Source organism: Barbus barbus (assembly GCF_936440315.1).
Source record: "Barbus barbus genome assembly, chromosome: 6".
NCBI classification, from domain to species: domain Eukaryota; kingdom Metazoa; phylum Chordata; class Actinopteri; order Cypriniformes; family Cyprinidae; genus Barbus; species Barbus barbus.
The window spans coordinates 24047747-24065032 of NC_136734.1; the positions used below are offsets into that span (position 1 = coordinate 24047747).

Consider the following 17286-nt stretch of genomic DNA (forward strand, 5'->3'; position numbering starts at 1 on the left):
ACATGTATTATTATCAATGTTGAATACATTTGTGATGCTTAATATTTTCGTGGAATCCCTGATACATTAAGGATTCTTTTGAATATAAATTTCAAAAGAACAAACTTTATTTGAACTGAAACTTTTGTAAAGTTTATAATTCTTTGCTGTAACTTTTGATCAATGAAATACAATCTTGCTAAATAAAAAAATTTATTAAACTTTTGAATAGTAATTTATAAAATTAAAATGTTCTGATGCACTTCCCAATATTTGTTGTACTTTGTTTCCATTGTCTTGCTTACCCTGCTGTGTACAAAATTAAGAGGTCATACATGACTTGAATATAGTGGACAATGAGTTGGTATTGTCTTTAATTCCTTTTTGTCCCTTTTTCCTTCATATAGGGGACACTCCACAAAGGATGAGATCTGCTCCGTATCCAACCCCTGCGGAATTGGATGCTTATGCTAAAAAGGTTGCCAACAATCCACTCACCATTAAGATCTTCCCCAACAGCGTTAAAGTCCCTCAGCGGAACCACGTTAGTCGCACAGTCAACGGACTTGATACCGCTGGCCCCCGATACAGTCCCTACCCCTCCTCTCAGACCTCTGCCAAGACCGGTCTCCTTGCCATCGTTAAAGTGCCCCTCATCAAGGGTGTCATCAAGGACTTTGACGGCACACGGGCACGTCTGCACCCGGAGGTGATAATGAATGCTGCCGGCGGCCCTTATGCAGCCACCTCGGCCAGCACTTTAAACCTGCACCACCCATCACAGGGGCCTCCCAGAGCGTCCCAGAATCCGCAGGGGCTTCCTCCACACCCTCCGAATCTCCAAACGTTGCAACAGCCTGGGCCTGCACACCAAGGACTCGGACACCGACCTTCCTCCTCCATGCCACAGCAACCCCAGGGCCTTCCAAGGCCCCAGACTCTGTCCCACGCGCCTTTAGGCCACCCTGGTGCCCACCCTGGTGCCCACCAACCTTCAGCTATTCTGCTTCCTCAGCAGCACCTACAGAACCCCCCTGCAAGCCTACAGGTGGGTCCTCGGAAGTTGCCGGTTGCAGACGCCCCTCCTAACGTGACTGTTTCTACCTCAACCATTCCATTGTCCATGGCCGGAGGGCTCCACCAGGGCCGTCAGGCGGACTTAAACAGCATAGTGCACCAGATAAGCCAGTTCTGCCAGGCTAGGGCTCAGGGCGCCAGTGCCACATCAATGTGTGAAGGGCAGATCGCCAACCCCAGTCCCATTAGTCGAAATCTACTCATCAACGCCAGTTCTCGAGTCTCGGTGCATGCAGGAAACCCTAATGCTCTTGCTCCTGGCCTCATGCACCCATCATGTGCTATTGGACCTCCTGATAAAGTGACTGCTTCTGCGCCAGTGAGTGCGATGCCTCCGCATAACATGGCCACGATGAACCACATGTATCACAACGATATAAAACAGCACCTACACCATCAAAGCCATCAACCGCAGCAAAATCTCCATCAGCCGCATATGAGGTCCTGGACTCCGCATCAACTCGCTCACCTTCAGCACATCTCGGAAGGGGGCAGACACCCCTGCAAACCCCCGAATCGTGACCCTGGACTCCCTTGCAAGGGCATTACCTATCCCCCAGAAATGGGCATGGGGCAGCCTTATGCCATGAAACCCTCCAGCCCCTCGCCGCCACTTGCCAACAGCAACAATGCAATGCCCCCAGGAGCGGTGACACACTACACCAACGGGCAGTACTACCACCAGCCACCGGGGTGGGGTAGTATTCTTCCCACGCCCAATAGCGACAGCTCTGGCTCGCAGGACCTCCTCGTGCCCTTCCATGGGACTGGCACAGGCAATACCAACCCCACCCCAGGGATGGACTGTGCCCCCACGGGAGCGGCGGCCCATTACCGATTTGTAGGGGGTGCCTTAATAGGGCAGACTAATCTGATGCAAACATCATCAGATTGCATGGGAGGGGACTTCCAGACGCCCTGCTTCCGAGATCAGAATCTCATCCTGATGGGGAAAATGCACAGGCCACCCCCTATGGGCCGGGTAGTGGTCCCCCCCTCTGAGATGCAAGGCCAGCACCCAGGGTACAGATAAGCTTCAGCCCACAAGCCTCAGACACAGTCTCTCCTCAGTGACGTCAGCCACACACGTGCATCCTCGACACCTCCTGTTAGTCTTAATGAAATTACATTACGAGAGGAACTTAATGAGCTCAAAATCTCAAGGATGATTGTTGATGAAACAACACAAAACACTGCTCTTCATTAGACATGTTTGTATTGGTTTTTTTTTCTTTATTAATCTTGCAAGTGATCAATTTTTTTTTTTTTTCCTTTTTAACAAGTGCTTTTCTAAGGCACTAAAGGGATTTTTTTTATTTTATTTTTATTTTTTTCAATTCTCTATCTATTTCCAGTTACCCGGATCTCAAGTGCTCCAGGGTTATTTATGAACGTCTTTCTTGTGTTAGTGCTTACTTTATAATATATGTCTTGTGAAATACATCACCAGGCCTTCTGTTCATTGGACGACCAACTTGCTTTCATTTGACAGATCTTTGTTTTGAGCCTGTCTTACAAGATCAAGATGGCTGACAGACTCGAAGCACTTCCCTCTTCAGCTTGACACATTCGTTGTCTCTTTTATTTATTTATTTTTCTTCCCAGTGTCTGAGCTATGCGGGAATATGCCAGTCACTGGTCCTTTCAGACTGTTTCTAGGTTGAAAGCTCTTGTCTGTGTTTTCCAAACGAGAAGAGCTAAATTTGTTTTAATGTTAAAGCTGGGCCATTTTTGTTTTACCTGATCATTATACTCCCTTTATTTCTTAACATATGAGAAACTACTACTTGAATTGTATAGATGAGTTGTGCCGTTTCAGGTGGGTCTTATGTTGTTTAGTTGTACGTGGGTTTGCAGGACTAAACATACTACTGAAGGTGGTGTCTGTAGGCTTGTTACTAATACTATGATGTAGAAACTATGTACCAAATCAAGGGTTTATGAGCCTGCATTTTCTAATTCATCCTTTTATAATAATGTAGGAGTGGCTACTGATTCTTTTGTGAAGTGTGCTTGAATTGACCAGATTGATCACTTGCAAGATCATTTTTGGTTAAATTAATGAGGTCTTTTTAAAAGTCAAAGGTGAAACAGCAGGTGAATTGCTTATTTTATTGTACACTGGCTTAACTACTGTACTGCTGTAACTTTAAAGAAGTGTAATAACGGTGTATGAATGTGTATGTGATGAGTGCATGTGTGTGCGATGGTGAATGGGGTGTGTGCTGGTGGGTCAGTTTGTCTTGACTCGCTGTTGGTTTGCCTCCCCTCAACAGCCCTCATGAAGCCTTAAGTATTTGGTCCTTGGACTTTCCTTTGACAACAAGCATGATTCTAATAAAGGTATAATGAATTCTGATTTTGAAAAATAGACTCTAAAGGAACAGCATTTTTCCTTGTTTATTTTTATTAACTCAAGCTTTTGTTGAATAGAAAAGCAATTCTTTAGAATTACTTTATAATGTAAACGAAGAAAGAATATTTTATCGTCATTGTTTTATAGCTGTGTAGTTCTGGGCTATAAGTCTTTTTATTCCATGTTTCAAAGCTTCAGTTTTGCAATTTGTGCCATTTTATAATTCTGAACTAGATTAATTTTTTTTTTTTTTTTTTTTTTTTTTTTTGCAATTGCTGTGAAATTAGAGGAAGCTTCTAGAAGCCTTTCTCGTATGTGTCACTCTGTGGCTGTCAATTGAATGCGTGGGAAGAATCTGAAGAGTGTGAGTTGTGCTACTCTTTTTAGTAATATTGTAATAAAATAAAGTTCTAATTTATGCTTTCATGTATGACTCGATTCCCGTTTATTGCTCAAAAGCTGCAAAAACTTCGACCTTGGATTAGTCACCCTATGTATACCCTCATATGGTCTTCAAAGATTTTTTCGACAGTGGTCTTGTTTTAAGAAACGAGAACAGGGCGGTTTACTCTCGCAATTTCAGGTAAAGCAAACCAACGTAACCTTTGCTACTGTCACATCTAAATCACTAAACAGATTCTGAGGGATTGTCCAAGGGCTGCTAAAATCACACAGCTAGTACATAACTTAAAATGAAACGGTCAGCATATCTTTGACTCTGGCCATGGATTTAAACATCTGGAATAAACAAGGCTTTACGGTTTTGCATAATCCATTGAATTTAATTCTGACTTTTTTTTTTTTTTTTTTTTTTTTTTTTTTTTTTTTTTTTTTTTTTTTTTTTTTTGGTATCACTTCACAATATAAATCGTTCACAACATCTTTACAAAGCTTATACGTCCATTAACAGGTAGCCTACTATATGGAGTAAAACAACATTCCGTAGTTTCTCAGAATACAGTGTTTGTGCACAGTTGAATTTAATAAATCTGTTAAAATGCCACATCATGAGATAAAACTTTAGAGAAACTCCTCTAATAACTTAAAAGAAAGGAAGTTCAGTTCTTATTCAGGACTGGAAAGTCAACATTTAGAGAGAAAACGGCTCCCAGTCCGAGTGGGGCCACTTTTCCCCCTGGCTGTCTCAGTTATGCACGATTGCAGCTTGTTTTATTCAATGGCTCTATATATCAAAGGGATACGGCGCCGGAAGTGACGCAGAATAGGCAGGTCGACGCATTTAAGCTGTCTGGTGCGGATGTGAATTTTAGTTATATAAATGAGAGCACAGCAGGACATCAGCCATCTTTCACTGAATTTAAATGAACGGTGCGTTATTGGCCAGTAAAATAGGTAACGAATTTGTGGACATTTAATTATAGTGGCAATAAGTATACTGATGTTATGTACAGTGATTCATTGTGCCTGGACCTTATTTGCATCAACCTGTGATGTTTATCGGTTGGAGGTCTCCGTTGTGCCACATCAGTCACAAAATAGCCCCACGCGACACCACAAGAGGGAGATATATACACGGTTTGCACGTTGCCCATAACATCAGTCCAGATGATCTTACGTTATGCTTTTTAAAAAAAGTGACCTGAATATGCAAATTATATCACATGCTTCCAATCACTCAATCAATGAGAACATTTGTTCTGAAATAAAAAATGTCTATTGCCAACGTTCAAACGTTTTGCGTACAAAAGGTGCGCGAGGGTCATTCTCATGCAGTCTGATTTTTATGTCTTAACTCGTCATTTTTATATATATTGTTGTATCCTCGTATATAGAAACATTTAAATGATTGAAGAGACATTAAATGTTATTGAGTTGAGTATTTTAAGTGTTAAAATTGTATAGCCTACTTTGGCTATTTTTGTGTTAGATTTTAAGTGTTAATGTAATAGTTAAACCGTTTTTAATATCCATATTTTTTAAATATGGAAAACATATTTTGTTTGATCACAATTAAGTGAACATTGGTTGAATATGAGATATATTTTTAATCATTGCATGTTTGAGGTAATGCACAATTACCAACTATTCTTAATTTTCCAATCAAAAAACAAAACAAAAAAAAACGTCCTCTAACCAAAATGACGGTTTGAGATTAATTTTGTTTTGTGACATTGGTTTGTGTCTAAAACATCCTGTTTGATAAAACTAAAAACATTATAGTATGATATCAAAATTTAAAAAGCTGATCCAACTACAGCAAAATGGACAGTTTTATTTTAGCTAACTCTCAATAAAAAAAGAATTGGCTATATATGATGTTATATAAATGCTTTCATAATTAAACACATGCATATTTTTTTTTAATTACAGTTAAAAAGATGTTATGCATAACAGGAATTACCTTTGCGGTGTATAATATTTGTTCTTTAATAAATTAACCACAGATTACGGATTATAAAAGCATCAGACGGAGCTAGAGGTCTCAGCTAGAGGACTCAGCTCATGTACATCTCTGCGTTGTTGTCTCTGTGTCCAACGTTTACTGAACGTTTTCAGTAGTCCACGCTGGTTGAGCTCTGTAACCAATACACATGATATGATGTAGGATTAAAATAAACACACACACACACACACACACACACATATATATTTCTTTAGCATTGACTACCTCTCTGAAGTTTAGTTGGGGAAGGTAAAGGCAGGCATTTCCCAGGGTCCTCAGTAATTACACCCAGGTTTCTGTTCCACTGGTTCCAGTTGACTTCCTCCACACTGAAAGAAAGAGGGCACAATTCAATTATTGCTTAAGATTTCACTCAAGTGTGTTTGACAGTAAACACAGATCAATACAGAGTAAGTGTGCATTATTATGTATTATGCTTGTTTACATGCTAAAATCCTCTTTTCAAAAAATTAAACATCCATTTTTAAATAGGGGACACATGCAAACTTCAGATTTTGTGGTTTTGGGTGGAAGCCACCAGGGTCACCTAAAACACCAGCGTCTATCAGGCTCCTGCCCCCCGCCTAGGTCCTTTTCTTTCCCGGAGCGCAGCCTTGTCTTCAGACAGCGGGGAAGAATCCACTCCATGTCCAAAGTGGTGATTGCACGCTGTGAATAACAATGAATAACAAACAAAATGGCAAACCATTACAGCCATTTTGCCCACTGAATCATTTCAAGGACTTACAGGTTATGCAGAAATGGGCTTTAACATTTTAACAGCTTTAACATTGCCTTTGATTTCACCTGTAGTTTCCAGATGTTGGCACTCTCTACGGACATCTCCTCCACTCTTTGATTCATCAGAGCGATCAGCATGTTCAGCAACAAAATGTAAGTTAACACTATATACAGAATTAGCAGCATATAGAAGACTTCTATATATTGATATTGATCGGTGAACTCCAGATCTCCCATGCCAATCGTAAACTTGAACAGCTCCAGAGTGGTGAAGTAGATGCCCTGAAATGAGGGCTTCTTACAGTTTTCACTTCCATTAATAGGAGTAAAAAACGACCGTCCTTTACTAGGTCGATCATCAAGGAGAGTTACCACGGCTGTTGATTAAGAAACAAACCATTAAAACACATGAAACATTTGAGGAACTGAAGGTTCAAATGCACACCATTTATTTGAAATATATATTTTTTGGTAACAATTTATGAGTCAACTTCTGATCAACTTTATGCATCCTTGCTGAATAAAAGTATTGGTTTCTTTCAGACAAACTCACTGACCCAAACTTTTAAACAGTTGGAACAATTGGAAAATGTTTATGTTGAGATAAATATGAAATGAATTGTAATAAAATAGTCAAGAACATTCATGAATGTATGCAAATATACCTGCAGAGAATCCAATGAGGAAGACCAAGTACACGACAAGGAATCGACGAATTTCCCCAAGAACCATCTGACAACAATTAAACAGTGTGAGAGTGTGTCATACAAACATGAAGTAGCTAAAAAGGCTGAACTATGAGGATTAGTCTACACTACAATGAGGAATTAAGTGTTGCATAGCATCTTTCTACAGCGCTACACAAACCATACTTTACTAACATTCTACAGGACGATCAGAAAGACAATTATCCCTCACCTTTTGTATCATGACACTGTAGATTCCCATATTTTTGGACCCTCTGGAGAAGTAGAGTAGATTTACCCAGCTCAAGGCAAGACATAAAACTAGGCAGGCCAGATATTCATCATTACCAAAACAGTACAGAAGAGCACAAGCCAGGAAGAGCACGGCCTGCAGAAAACTAATTCAACAAAAAGTCTTATGAGGAGTAAACAATGAATGTATACACTTGAAGATTACTGTTTGTAGCATAAAAATTAGTTTTACAAGTGCAATTTAGCTGTGTGATGTGAATATAGAGTACATATATGATTTCAAAAAAGTCAGCCATTTGATAAGTTTAAACCCTAACCCTAGCTAGTAGAATTATTGGCAAATAATGTAATTTCAAGCATATTGATCTATATTTGAGAAAAAAATAATACTGAAGTAAAAACAAAGACTGCTAAATAAATTATTAATGCTGAAATAAATATTAGAGAGTGAAAGGACTCACAAAAGCTGATCGGTGTATCCATCTATGACCAGGGACTGAAATCCTGGACGCTTCCTCAACATATCTATTAACTTAAAAGATAAAGGAATTTAGTCATTTCTGTAAACAAAGGGGGTTGGGGGGGGGGGGGTCATTTTGTATATGAAGATTATATATGAATTTGTTTTTAAAACAACAGCATTGGATACATACCCCTCTAATAAAGAAGTAAAGTGCTCCAATGGTAGTTATGATGTGTCCTGTCAGAAGCAGATACCCTTCGCTACCTTTTCTATAAGGATATGGAGGCTTTAATGATTGAAAGAAAAGAGTGGGGATCAAATAATGAATCATTCACAGCATTCACAAAGCCACATTTAAGCATACTTTGAATTAGACACTTAACCGGAATAAGTTCATTGTCTGGTTAATGTCATTATGCATATTTTCCCTAAAATTACTTTTATTATTTTCTCTGTAAATGCAAATGCACCAAATGAAGCAGCAGAACGTCAAAGGGGCAGGGTTTTGGGTCCCCACCTCTGGGCTGTATACCTACTTGGCTGTTGTTAAAGTCCTTCCCTGCTTCTCGGTGATAAGCTACTGCAGTGAAGATGAAAAGGTAGATAACATAAACGATAAAATTGAACAAGAACATCCGTTTCGCAAATTTCTCCCACTTCTCCTCAATTAATCGGTTAAATGGCTCAATACGGAGCATCTCGAGGCGATTCTGAAATCAGATCAAATAACATGTTGCTATCAACTTCTTTAAAATGAAACATTTTGCTTCAATGGAGTAGTAAAGTCTAATACAGAGGTGGGGAACGTTGATCCTGGAGGGCCACTCTCCTGCAGAGTTTAGCTCCAACCCTAAAAAAACCATGGGAAAAAAAATACCAAACTGCATCCTGAAGACCTTGATTAGCTGCTTCAAGTGTGTTTGATTAGGGTTGGAGCTAAACTCTACAGGGACACCGGCCCTCCAGGATCAATGTTCCCCACCTCTGGTCTAATATATACACTATATTGCCAAAAGTATTGGGTCACCCCCTTCTAATGAACATGTTTGACTACTTAAGTAAATTCTATGAGTACAAATCTTAATGTTTAAGCATATAATGATATTCTAGGGAATTGTGTGCTTCTAATTTTATAGAAACAGTTTGGACAGAACCTTCTTCTATTCTAACATGACAGTGCCTCTGTGTATAAGGCACGGTTCAAGAAGACATGATTGATTCAGTCAGTGTGGAAGAACTTGACTTGTCTGCAGAAAGCCAAGTCCTGATCCCAGCTGAACACCTCTGGTGTGACTTTAAATGCAGACCTTGAGCCAAAAACTCATCACCAAACACCAATGACTTGTATAGACACTATAAGGACAAAAGTGTTGGGACACCCCCTTCTTTAGAACAGAAAAAGGCACTAACAAAACTGTGGCAACAAAGATGGAAACATAATTCATGCATTTAAAAATTGTATTTCCATCGTGTCTAAAGTGACAGTACCCGTATGTACAAGTCATTGGTGTTTGGTGATGAGTTTTTGGCTCAAGGTCTGCATATAGAGTCACACCAGAGGTGTTCAGCTGGGATCAGGACTTGGCTTTCTGCAGACCAGTCAAGTTCTTCCACACTGACTGAATCAATCATGTCTTCTTGAACCGTGCCTTATACACAGAGGCACTGTCATGTTAGAATAGAAAAGGGTCCTGTCCAAACTGTTGCTATAAAATTAGAAGCACACAATTCCCAAGAATATATTTATATGCTTAAACATTAAGATTTGTTCTCATAGAAATTACTAAAGTAGTCAAACCTGTTCATTAGAAGGTGGTGACCCAATACTTTTGGCAATATAGTGTACATTTTAGATTCTATAATTCAGTGCTTCCTAAACCTGTCCTGGAGGCCCCCCTGCCCTGCATCTTTTGTATGTCTCCCTTATCTAACACACTTGATTCCACTCATCAACTCGTTAGTAGAGACTGCAAGAACCAAATTGGGTGTGTCTGATTAGGGAGACATACAAAATGTGCAGGCCAGGGGGTCCTCCAGGACAGGTTTGGGAAGTACTGCTATAATTAATTAGTATCACGTTAGCAGCATGTCATCTCACAGGAATCTCACTGCCATAAACGATTATCTCCAGCGCGGAGATCTTGTCGTGGGTGTCGAGAGAGGCGAGGTCATACAGCGACGAGCACACTGGACCGTAGGCCCACTCCGTGATCTTCCGTGACAGATGGCGGCACCCCTTAAACTCCCGCTGCACGATGTGCTTTAACAGCTAGTTGACAAATGAAAATGAAATCTGAATGATTGTATCAGGCTCTTTACAAAATATACTAATTACAAAAGTTCTATTTAGTCCCTTGTCTTTTGGCAGTGCACTAATTTTAGTAATCAGCCAGGCCAGCAACTGCATCAGCTAAAATACAGAACAAAAGCAATACAATAAATAAAAAATTTAGTTTAGGTGAAAGTAAAGGTTATGACAGTCACTGTAGACTACATGACTGTTAAAAATGTACACTGTTAAGGTGGCACAGAAGAGCTTCTGAAGTAGCCTAATGTTTAGGTGCCTTTACACAGACTGTTTTAATGCTGCTGAGAGGTGGCACAAATGCAGCGATTAACTGTATACCTTAATACTAGGGGCTGATGTGGGTCTGAGCTGGCATAATTTAGTCAGGAGTTTATGCAGCATTGTGTCTTTACACTGAATTTTAAGCAGGCACAGAGAAGCTTTAACTCAGCTGTGTAAAGATGCCCTATGAATCAGTGTGGTGTCTGATGTAATGCCATGTGCTGAAGGGAAATAACATCTCAAATCACATGAGGAGTAATCATCTACACAAAATCAGGAACATCCAAAAACAGAACTGACACTTAAGAAATACACACTGCTTCAAATAAATTCTGGTTCAACATTAATTGTTCATTATCTTGGATATTCAACAATCAGTAAACACCAGAAAAATTCAGGTTTACCCCCACTTTTCCTGTTTTGGCAGCTAGTGTGAGTGGGGTGAGTTCTTCATTATTTTCAATTTCCTCCAGCTTGATCTTGGGGTGAAGTTGGTCGGCTTTGATTAAGATGTGGTCATACATGGCAATGACAAACTCTGTGTTTTCAGGACTGTTGTCAGCTATGGATATTAGTGCGTGAAGCACTGTGTTTCCATGAGAGTCCCTCTCCCTGACATCCACCGCCTGGTAAGTGTTGTTCATAAGGAAGTCCACAATGTCTGGCTGATTAGTGCAAGCTGCCAGCGACAAGGGCAGCTCACCTGTGCACAAAATTTGTAAACGATGCAGGTAAGCCCAGGTCCCCACAAAAATGGGTCAGTAACATTGGGAACATTAAGTAGAAATTGGAAATGACTTGCATTTTTACTGTATAAATTATATCAATATTGTAAAAGTTTAACCATACCCTTAGACCTACCAAAATAGAAGCATGTTTTTTGATTGGGCTGAAAGAATTTCCCACAGGCCTTAGCATGGACATCAGCCCCTTTTTTAACCAGCATCTGTACAAATTTTACACTCCTCCGTTCAATTGCAACATGGAGTGCTGTCTGACCTGTCTCAAAGAGATCAGTCAATAACATTGTAAAATGGATGGGTTGGACAACCTGTTAAATATAATCAATATTGTGTTGAGTTCTAAAAATGAAATTACAAATATAAGGTTTTAGCTCATACAGTATATACCTCTTGATAATAATTACACTAATAAAAACATTATGTAATATGAAGCCATGGCTCTGACCTTTGTAGAAACCGTCTGTGTAAGCAGCATTGACAAATTGCTTTAAATCTCCCAATTTCTCTGCAATTTCCAGCAGATGTTCAATAGTGTCATTCTCGCCTTCTCTCAAATTTAAAAGTGCTTTCAGCAGGGCTGTCTTTCCATTGGACTTATCTAAAGACAATATAAAAAACAGTTTCATTATTTAATAAATATCTGTCATGAATTCACAGTACTCTTCTGTGTATTCTTTGTACATTCTACCACTCACAAGTTTGGGGTCAGTAAGATTTTTTATTTATTTTTTATAAATACTTTATTCAGCAAGGACACATTAAATTGATCAAAAGTCATGGTTTTCAGTTTGCACAGTGAGCACTAAATTAGCATATTAGAATTAGAAAATTCAGCTTTGCCATCGCAGGAATAAATAAAATTTTAAAGTGGAACATTTTCATAATATTACTGTTTTTACTGTATTTTAGATTAAATAAATGCAGCCTTGGTGAACACAGCAGACTTTCAAAAATCTTACCAACCCCAAAAATTTCAACGGTATTTGTCGTTGAATACAATTACATTGCGAGTCGGTGAGCCGTTTCATGTTTTTGTGCAGGTACTGATGTAAACCCTGCAGTTTAGACACATCGCCACTGGACACGGCATCAAACAGCCTCTTGAGGGTAAACCTCTCACTGTCCTGCTGAGCTGGTTCCTCTTTCACATTTCTGATTCCCCTGTGTGCAGAATGTATCTGATAAAGTAAGGATTTCTCACATGATCTTAATCATACACACCAGTGTGGTTTAAGGAGGCCCCTTACCTGTCAAAGTGTAGGTTAAATTTAATTCTGTGTGCAGGCTCCTCTGTCTCATCCAGGTAGTTAGAATCCATAGGCCTCTTGTCCTTTGAGGCACCTTTCTTCGTCTGTTTGGCCTTTGACCTTTCCTCCTCTGTCAGGTCATCCGTCTCCAGGAAGAATGTGGGGCTGCTGTCTCTTGATTTAGTCATAGTGTTGTCTTCTTAGTTATTCAGCAGAAATTAAAGCTGTAGTGGTATCGTTTACAGATACAGGACATTAGCTTTCTATTTCATACAAATAAGGTCTAGGAAATAGACCTCAATTAGCAATTTTACTTTTATAAGCAAATGGAACATTCTTACACTAACTAGCTTCAAAACGAGGAATTGTGCTTAATGATAATTACTAAATCTTTCTTCCTTTGTGACCAGTCAAATTGATTTTTTTATGTAATGTAGACTAAGAGCTGCTTTTCTAAGAGTAGAAGCTGCTTGAGTGTTATAATGGATCATCACATTTCAACATTCTAGTTTTAAACACCATTAAAAGAGGAAGGGGTCACAAATGATCCATGGAAACTCTGTGACAGTTGAAGTTGAAGGAAATGCAGAACTACCTTCACTGTTATATTTGGCTGAAGTTAATGTGTATCTCATTGCTAGAACTCGTCATAAAAAAAGCTAGAATAATTATGGAGATGTGATATGCAGTTCTGATTATAAGACCACATAGGCCTATATAAACCATCTAATGGATCTGTGGTTTTCTTTGGTACACAACAAACAAATCAAAGCAAAACCGTGGATTCATTTACATGCCAAAAAAACAAAACTTAGCAGTTTCAGTTTATATGTGCAAGTAGAGATGGTGCAAAGAGTTGCAGACTCTAATAGACCCTTGCTAACTGAATTATTGATATCTCTTCATGCTGTTACATGCTATATGATCCCATCCAGGGAATGTGCCATTATTGTCCCATCAAGGAAAACTTTCCCTGAGAATACATGGAAATGCATTTCAGGCAAAATGCAGTATCCAATGCATTGGATGTTCTGTACTGTAGATTCAGAATATTATAACTTAGCATCTTTGTAAATGGCTTCATATACAATTACATTCTCTAAATGGCAGTGAGAGGAAATAGTAGTCCTGCATTAAGAAACTGCATTACACTGTCTTTGGGTAATGTCAAAAATAGATAAATGTCCACGGAAACAATTAGCTATTAACACTCAGCTCTGTTTTGATCGGGTTCCTCAGTATATATGTGATCTATCTTGAGACATTTTACCATGCATATCTCACAAAGCTGGTTTGTATTTAAGTCTCTAGAAGCTCTTTATTTATTTTTTTAAATGAATCAGTTTAAATTGTACTATTATAAGCTAATGTGACATTTTAATACCAGATAACATCACTAATTATGCTTGGATGCTATTTCAGTGATTGTCCTTTCTGCTAAGAGCATTTAAATTACACTTCATTTATAAAATAATTCTATTAATAGCTAGCGCTGTGAGAATAAGAGCTAATGGATCATCTTAATGTGCCTTTTTGGTTCAAACACCAGTTAAACAAGGGGACAAAATTAGTTTCACTAGTTATATATATGACTTTGAACATTTGAGCATATTTGTATCTCACATTATATAAGAACTCAAATTGCTGAAATCATTAGGGAAATGTAATTATGTGTAATAAGATGTAGTCATGAGAGCATCCAGCCACAGTTCCTCATTTAAGGCACAGACTATAAACAATAGACAACCATAAAATAGACATTGAACATTATTCGGATTTATCAAAACAAGGATTCATGTTTAATGTGCATATCAAAGTAAGGAAAGAGTGTCGAGGATGCTAGAGATATTTTTAAATCATGAAGAGAATTGAGCATATTCGATCCATATATGAAAGCAGACTCCTCGATGGGTGAGGCAGCACAGATTGTTAAAGAATCTAACAGATATTTGATGGACAAATTATATCAGTTAATGTTGTTTACGCTAGATGATGATGACCTAATGTGCAATTGCAAGATGCTGGATAGTCTTAGTTAGTAAAATATTATGACATGGCCTCTCTGTAAATGGGTTCAGATAACATTACAGTGGAAACTGTACATTACACAGACACCATCTTTAGATCATCTCACTTATTACATTATGAGATTTAGCACTTACTCAGCATGTTTTGGGTTGAGCAAAAACAGTCACACATGTTATTTTAAGCTATAAAAATGACAAACGTTAAAACTGATCTGCAACAAAATGGACTGAAGTAGATCACAAAACCATAAAAATTAAAGAAACCAAAGGCATTTGGCACCAAAACAAAAACACTTTGCAGGTTTTAATATGATTTGCTACACTAGCAAAATCTGAATTTATTTAAATATTGCCCTAAATTATTTAATATGTAAGAGTAAATTTTGTAAAAAAAAAACATTTGTACTCACCAATTAATTTCTGTTTTTAATCCATTAGAATAAGTGACCAGTATCGATGAGCTGGATTCCTTAAGCACGATAACTTGCTCTCTCTCAGTGTCAGAGAGGAAGATAGGACAAGATGTTTTGAGGTTACTGAGAGCCTTCCAGAAAGGCGGGTTGTATTGATTTTTTTGAGTATGTTGTTACGTATGTTTTGCCATGCCCACGCCTTGTAGCTCATGTATAATCATCCATATACCTTACAATGCACTAGAAGTCATCAAGCTCCTTAAAGTGCTTAATTCTCATCTAGCAACACTATATTCTACTACATATCTTAACTACCCAAATGTGCTGGAATGCATTTAATATCGAATAAGTACCTCTGAGTAGAAAATGTTTGGTTTGGAGCAGCATTCAGGTCACCTACACTTATCTGTTGAGACTGTTCTGTTGAGCAATTTCACTTTCTTAGCATGCAGGGTTTCCTGTATGATACTGGAGGACTGTGGCAGAGGAAAGCGGTTTTGGTGCTATCATGGTTTTTTAGGTGCATAGATTCCGTGAACAAAATGAAACCTTAGCATTCTGTCGATTTGCATGAAATGTGATGATACATATAGTCCAACTGTTTATTAACATTTTAAAATGCCACTGAACATTGTAAAAAATATTTTGTCATTGCAAGGCTTTGTTCATGGAATTCGGAAATATTCTTTAAAAATATATTGTTTTGTATTTTACATCACAATGGTTTTGGGAGACCAACATGTTCTTAAGTGTTATATCTTTTGTTTGGAGTTTTGGCAGGTCCAACTGCTGAGTCAACATCTTTTCCGTAGACTACATAAAATGGAAACATTCTCTCCACTTCCTGTTGCAAAACTGTGTTACATGACAGAGCACTGCCACTGCCAATTATACACCTCACCCCAGCAGCCTGCAGGTTCTGAGAGGACATAATAAGCCCTATATGGAGAGTAATAGCACCTAAGTGATAAAACTCCCAGATTCAGATGAGGATTTATTCAGTGGAGAAGCAAGTTCTGTGATCCTTCAAACTGGGAATGCACTGCTCACATGGCCAGACACATGATTGTTTACTTCTGTAAATAAAATTGTTATATACCTGGAATAATAATAATGAATTCATATTTAGTAATATACTATTTATTATTTGCTTATTAAATCTCCTGTTTAAAAATATGAAAATAGCCACGATATATAGCCACAGACTATAGTTGCAATGGTTTTCTGTCTTGAATTTCATCTCTCAAAATGATGGATGTCAGCAGAAATAAGTCAATGTAAACTCTTTTTTATATAAGGTAAACATAAAGCTGCTTGGTTTATATTTTTATGTATGTAAGTGTAGGCCTATATAATACATATTTTAAAATTGTATTGCATAGGCCTACTACATGTTGCTGCCATAATAATTACCCATTTCAAATGTGCTTTTCTTTTTGCTCTGAACAGCTCCCACTTGCTGTGGTAGAGCAGAAATATTGTTCTTGTACGTATTATCCAGCATTTCAGAATTTTTTTCTTTTCTTTCAGTGCAACAGTTACCATAGGCTACTGTATTTAGCACCAACCCCCTCCTTTTTTAAATTTGTTGAGACAGCCTGAGTTACGCATAAACGGAGGTCGGAGCCAGCTCCAAATGGGTGGGATTTGTCATATTGTCTAAACCAGGGATAGGCAACTTCGGTCCTGGAGGGCCAGTGTCCTGCAGAGTTTAGCTCCAACCCTAATCAAACACACCTAAATAAGCTAATCAATGTCTTCAAGATCACTAGAAAGTTACAGGCAGGTGTGTTTGATTATGGTTGGAGCTAAACTCTGCAGGACACTGGCCCTCCAGTACCGAAGTTGCCTATCTCTGGTCTACACCAAACCCAACCCTAAACCTACTATCTCCCAACCTGTTTGCGGTGCAAGTCCCTCCCACTTGAAGGTCTCCGGGCTGCAGCGATACATAGGCCTATTTGGACAGCCTTATTAAGTCCAATTCATTAGCATCTTCCAATTAGATTTGCGCAGCGCTTATAATTTAATCAGAATCAGAGAAGTAGATGAATGGAAGACTGCTTTCTCACCACAAGAGGGCACTATGAATACTTGGTTATGCCTTCGTTATGGCTTGCTGTGTTCCAATCCTTTATAAATGAGATCTTCTGTGACATTCTAAATCATTTTCATTGCCGACTACATTGATGCCATTTTGATTTACCAGTGAGACCAAGACCAGTGAGCAACACATCCCTCATGTAAGAACTGTCCTGTCTCGATTACCGACTAACCATTTGTATGTCAAGGCAGAGAAATGTGAATTCCATGTCTCAAGCACAACCTA

At 38.6% G+C, this 17286-nt stretch overlaps 2 protein-coding genes across 4 annotated transcripts in view; one reads left to right on the forward strand and one right to left on the reverse strand.

Annotated features, from left to right (window-relative positions):
* The window catches only part of LOC306870688 (protein FAM222B-like), a 51596-nt gene extending 47759 nt beyond the window's left edge, over positions 1-3837 (forward strand). For both annotated transcript variants that reach the window (XM_079418109.1, XM_079418108.1), the window contains exon 3: positions 387-3837. In XM_079418109.1, the coding sequence (XP_079274235.1) occupies positions 387-2089 (1703 nt within the window). In that variant the 3' untranslated portion in view covers positions 2090-3837. The remainder of the gene's footprint in view (positions 1-386) is intronic.
* A 341-nt stretch (positions 3838-4178) lies between these two features.
* Positions 4179-15267, reverse strand: LOC306870687 (transient receptor potential cation channel subfamily V member 1-like). Of its 2 annotated transcripts, none has more exons than XM_079418106.1 (16): positions 14955-15267; positions 12518-12741; positions 12274-12431; positions 11716-11868; positions 11389-11526; positions 10932-11230; positions 10057-10227; positions 8495-8668; positions 8149-8244; positions 7957-8027; positions 7476-7641; positions 7223-7289; positions 6624-6934; positions 6364-6485; positions 6042-6145; positions 4179-5949 (listed from the first exon to the last, which is right to left on the reverse strand). In XM_079418106.1, the coding sequence occupies exons 2-16, from the start codon at positions 12703-12705 to the stop codon at positions 5837-5839; spliced, it is 2331 nt and encodes a 776-aa protein (XP_079274232.1). In that variant the 5' UTR covers positions 12706-12741; positions 14955-15267; the 3' UTR covers positions 4179-5836. The 2 variants fall into 2 exon arrangements, with proteins under 2 accessions (XP_079274232.1, XP_079274233.1); XM_079418107.1 differs by having other exon boundaries at positions 11389-11578; positions 14955-15043.
* Between the last annotated feature and the right edge of the window lie 2019 nt (positions 15268-17286).

Excerpts from the sequence above, each read along its gene's own strand:
- LOC306870687 (XM_079418106.1), bottom strand. The coding sequence starts at position 12,705 with ATGACTAAATCAAGAGACAGCAGCCCCACATTCTTCCTGGAGACGGAT. Across the intron at positions 12,432-12,517 it reads TTTAACCTACACTTTGACAG|GGGAATCAGAAATGTGAAAG; the intron begins GTAAGGGGCCTC and ends TTCTGCACACAG. Across the intron at positions 11,869-12,273 it reads ACGGCTCACCGACTCGCAAT|ATAAGTCCAATGGAAAGACA; the intron begins GTAATTGTATTC and ends TATTGTCTTTAG.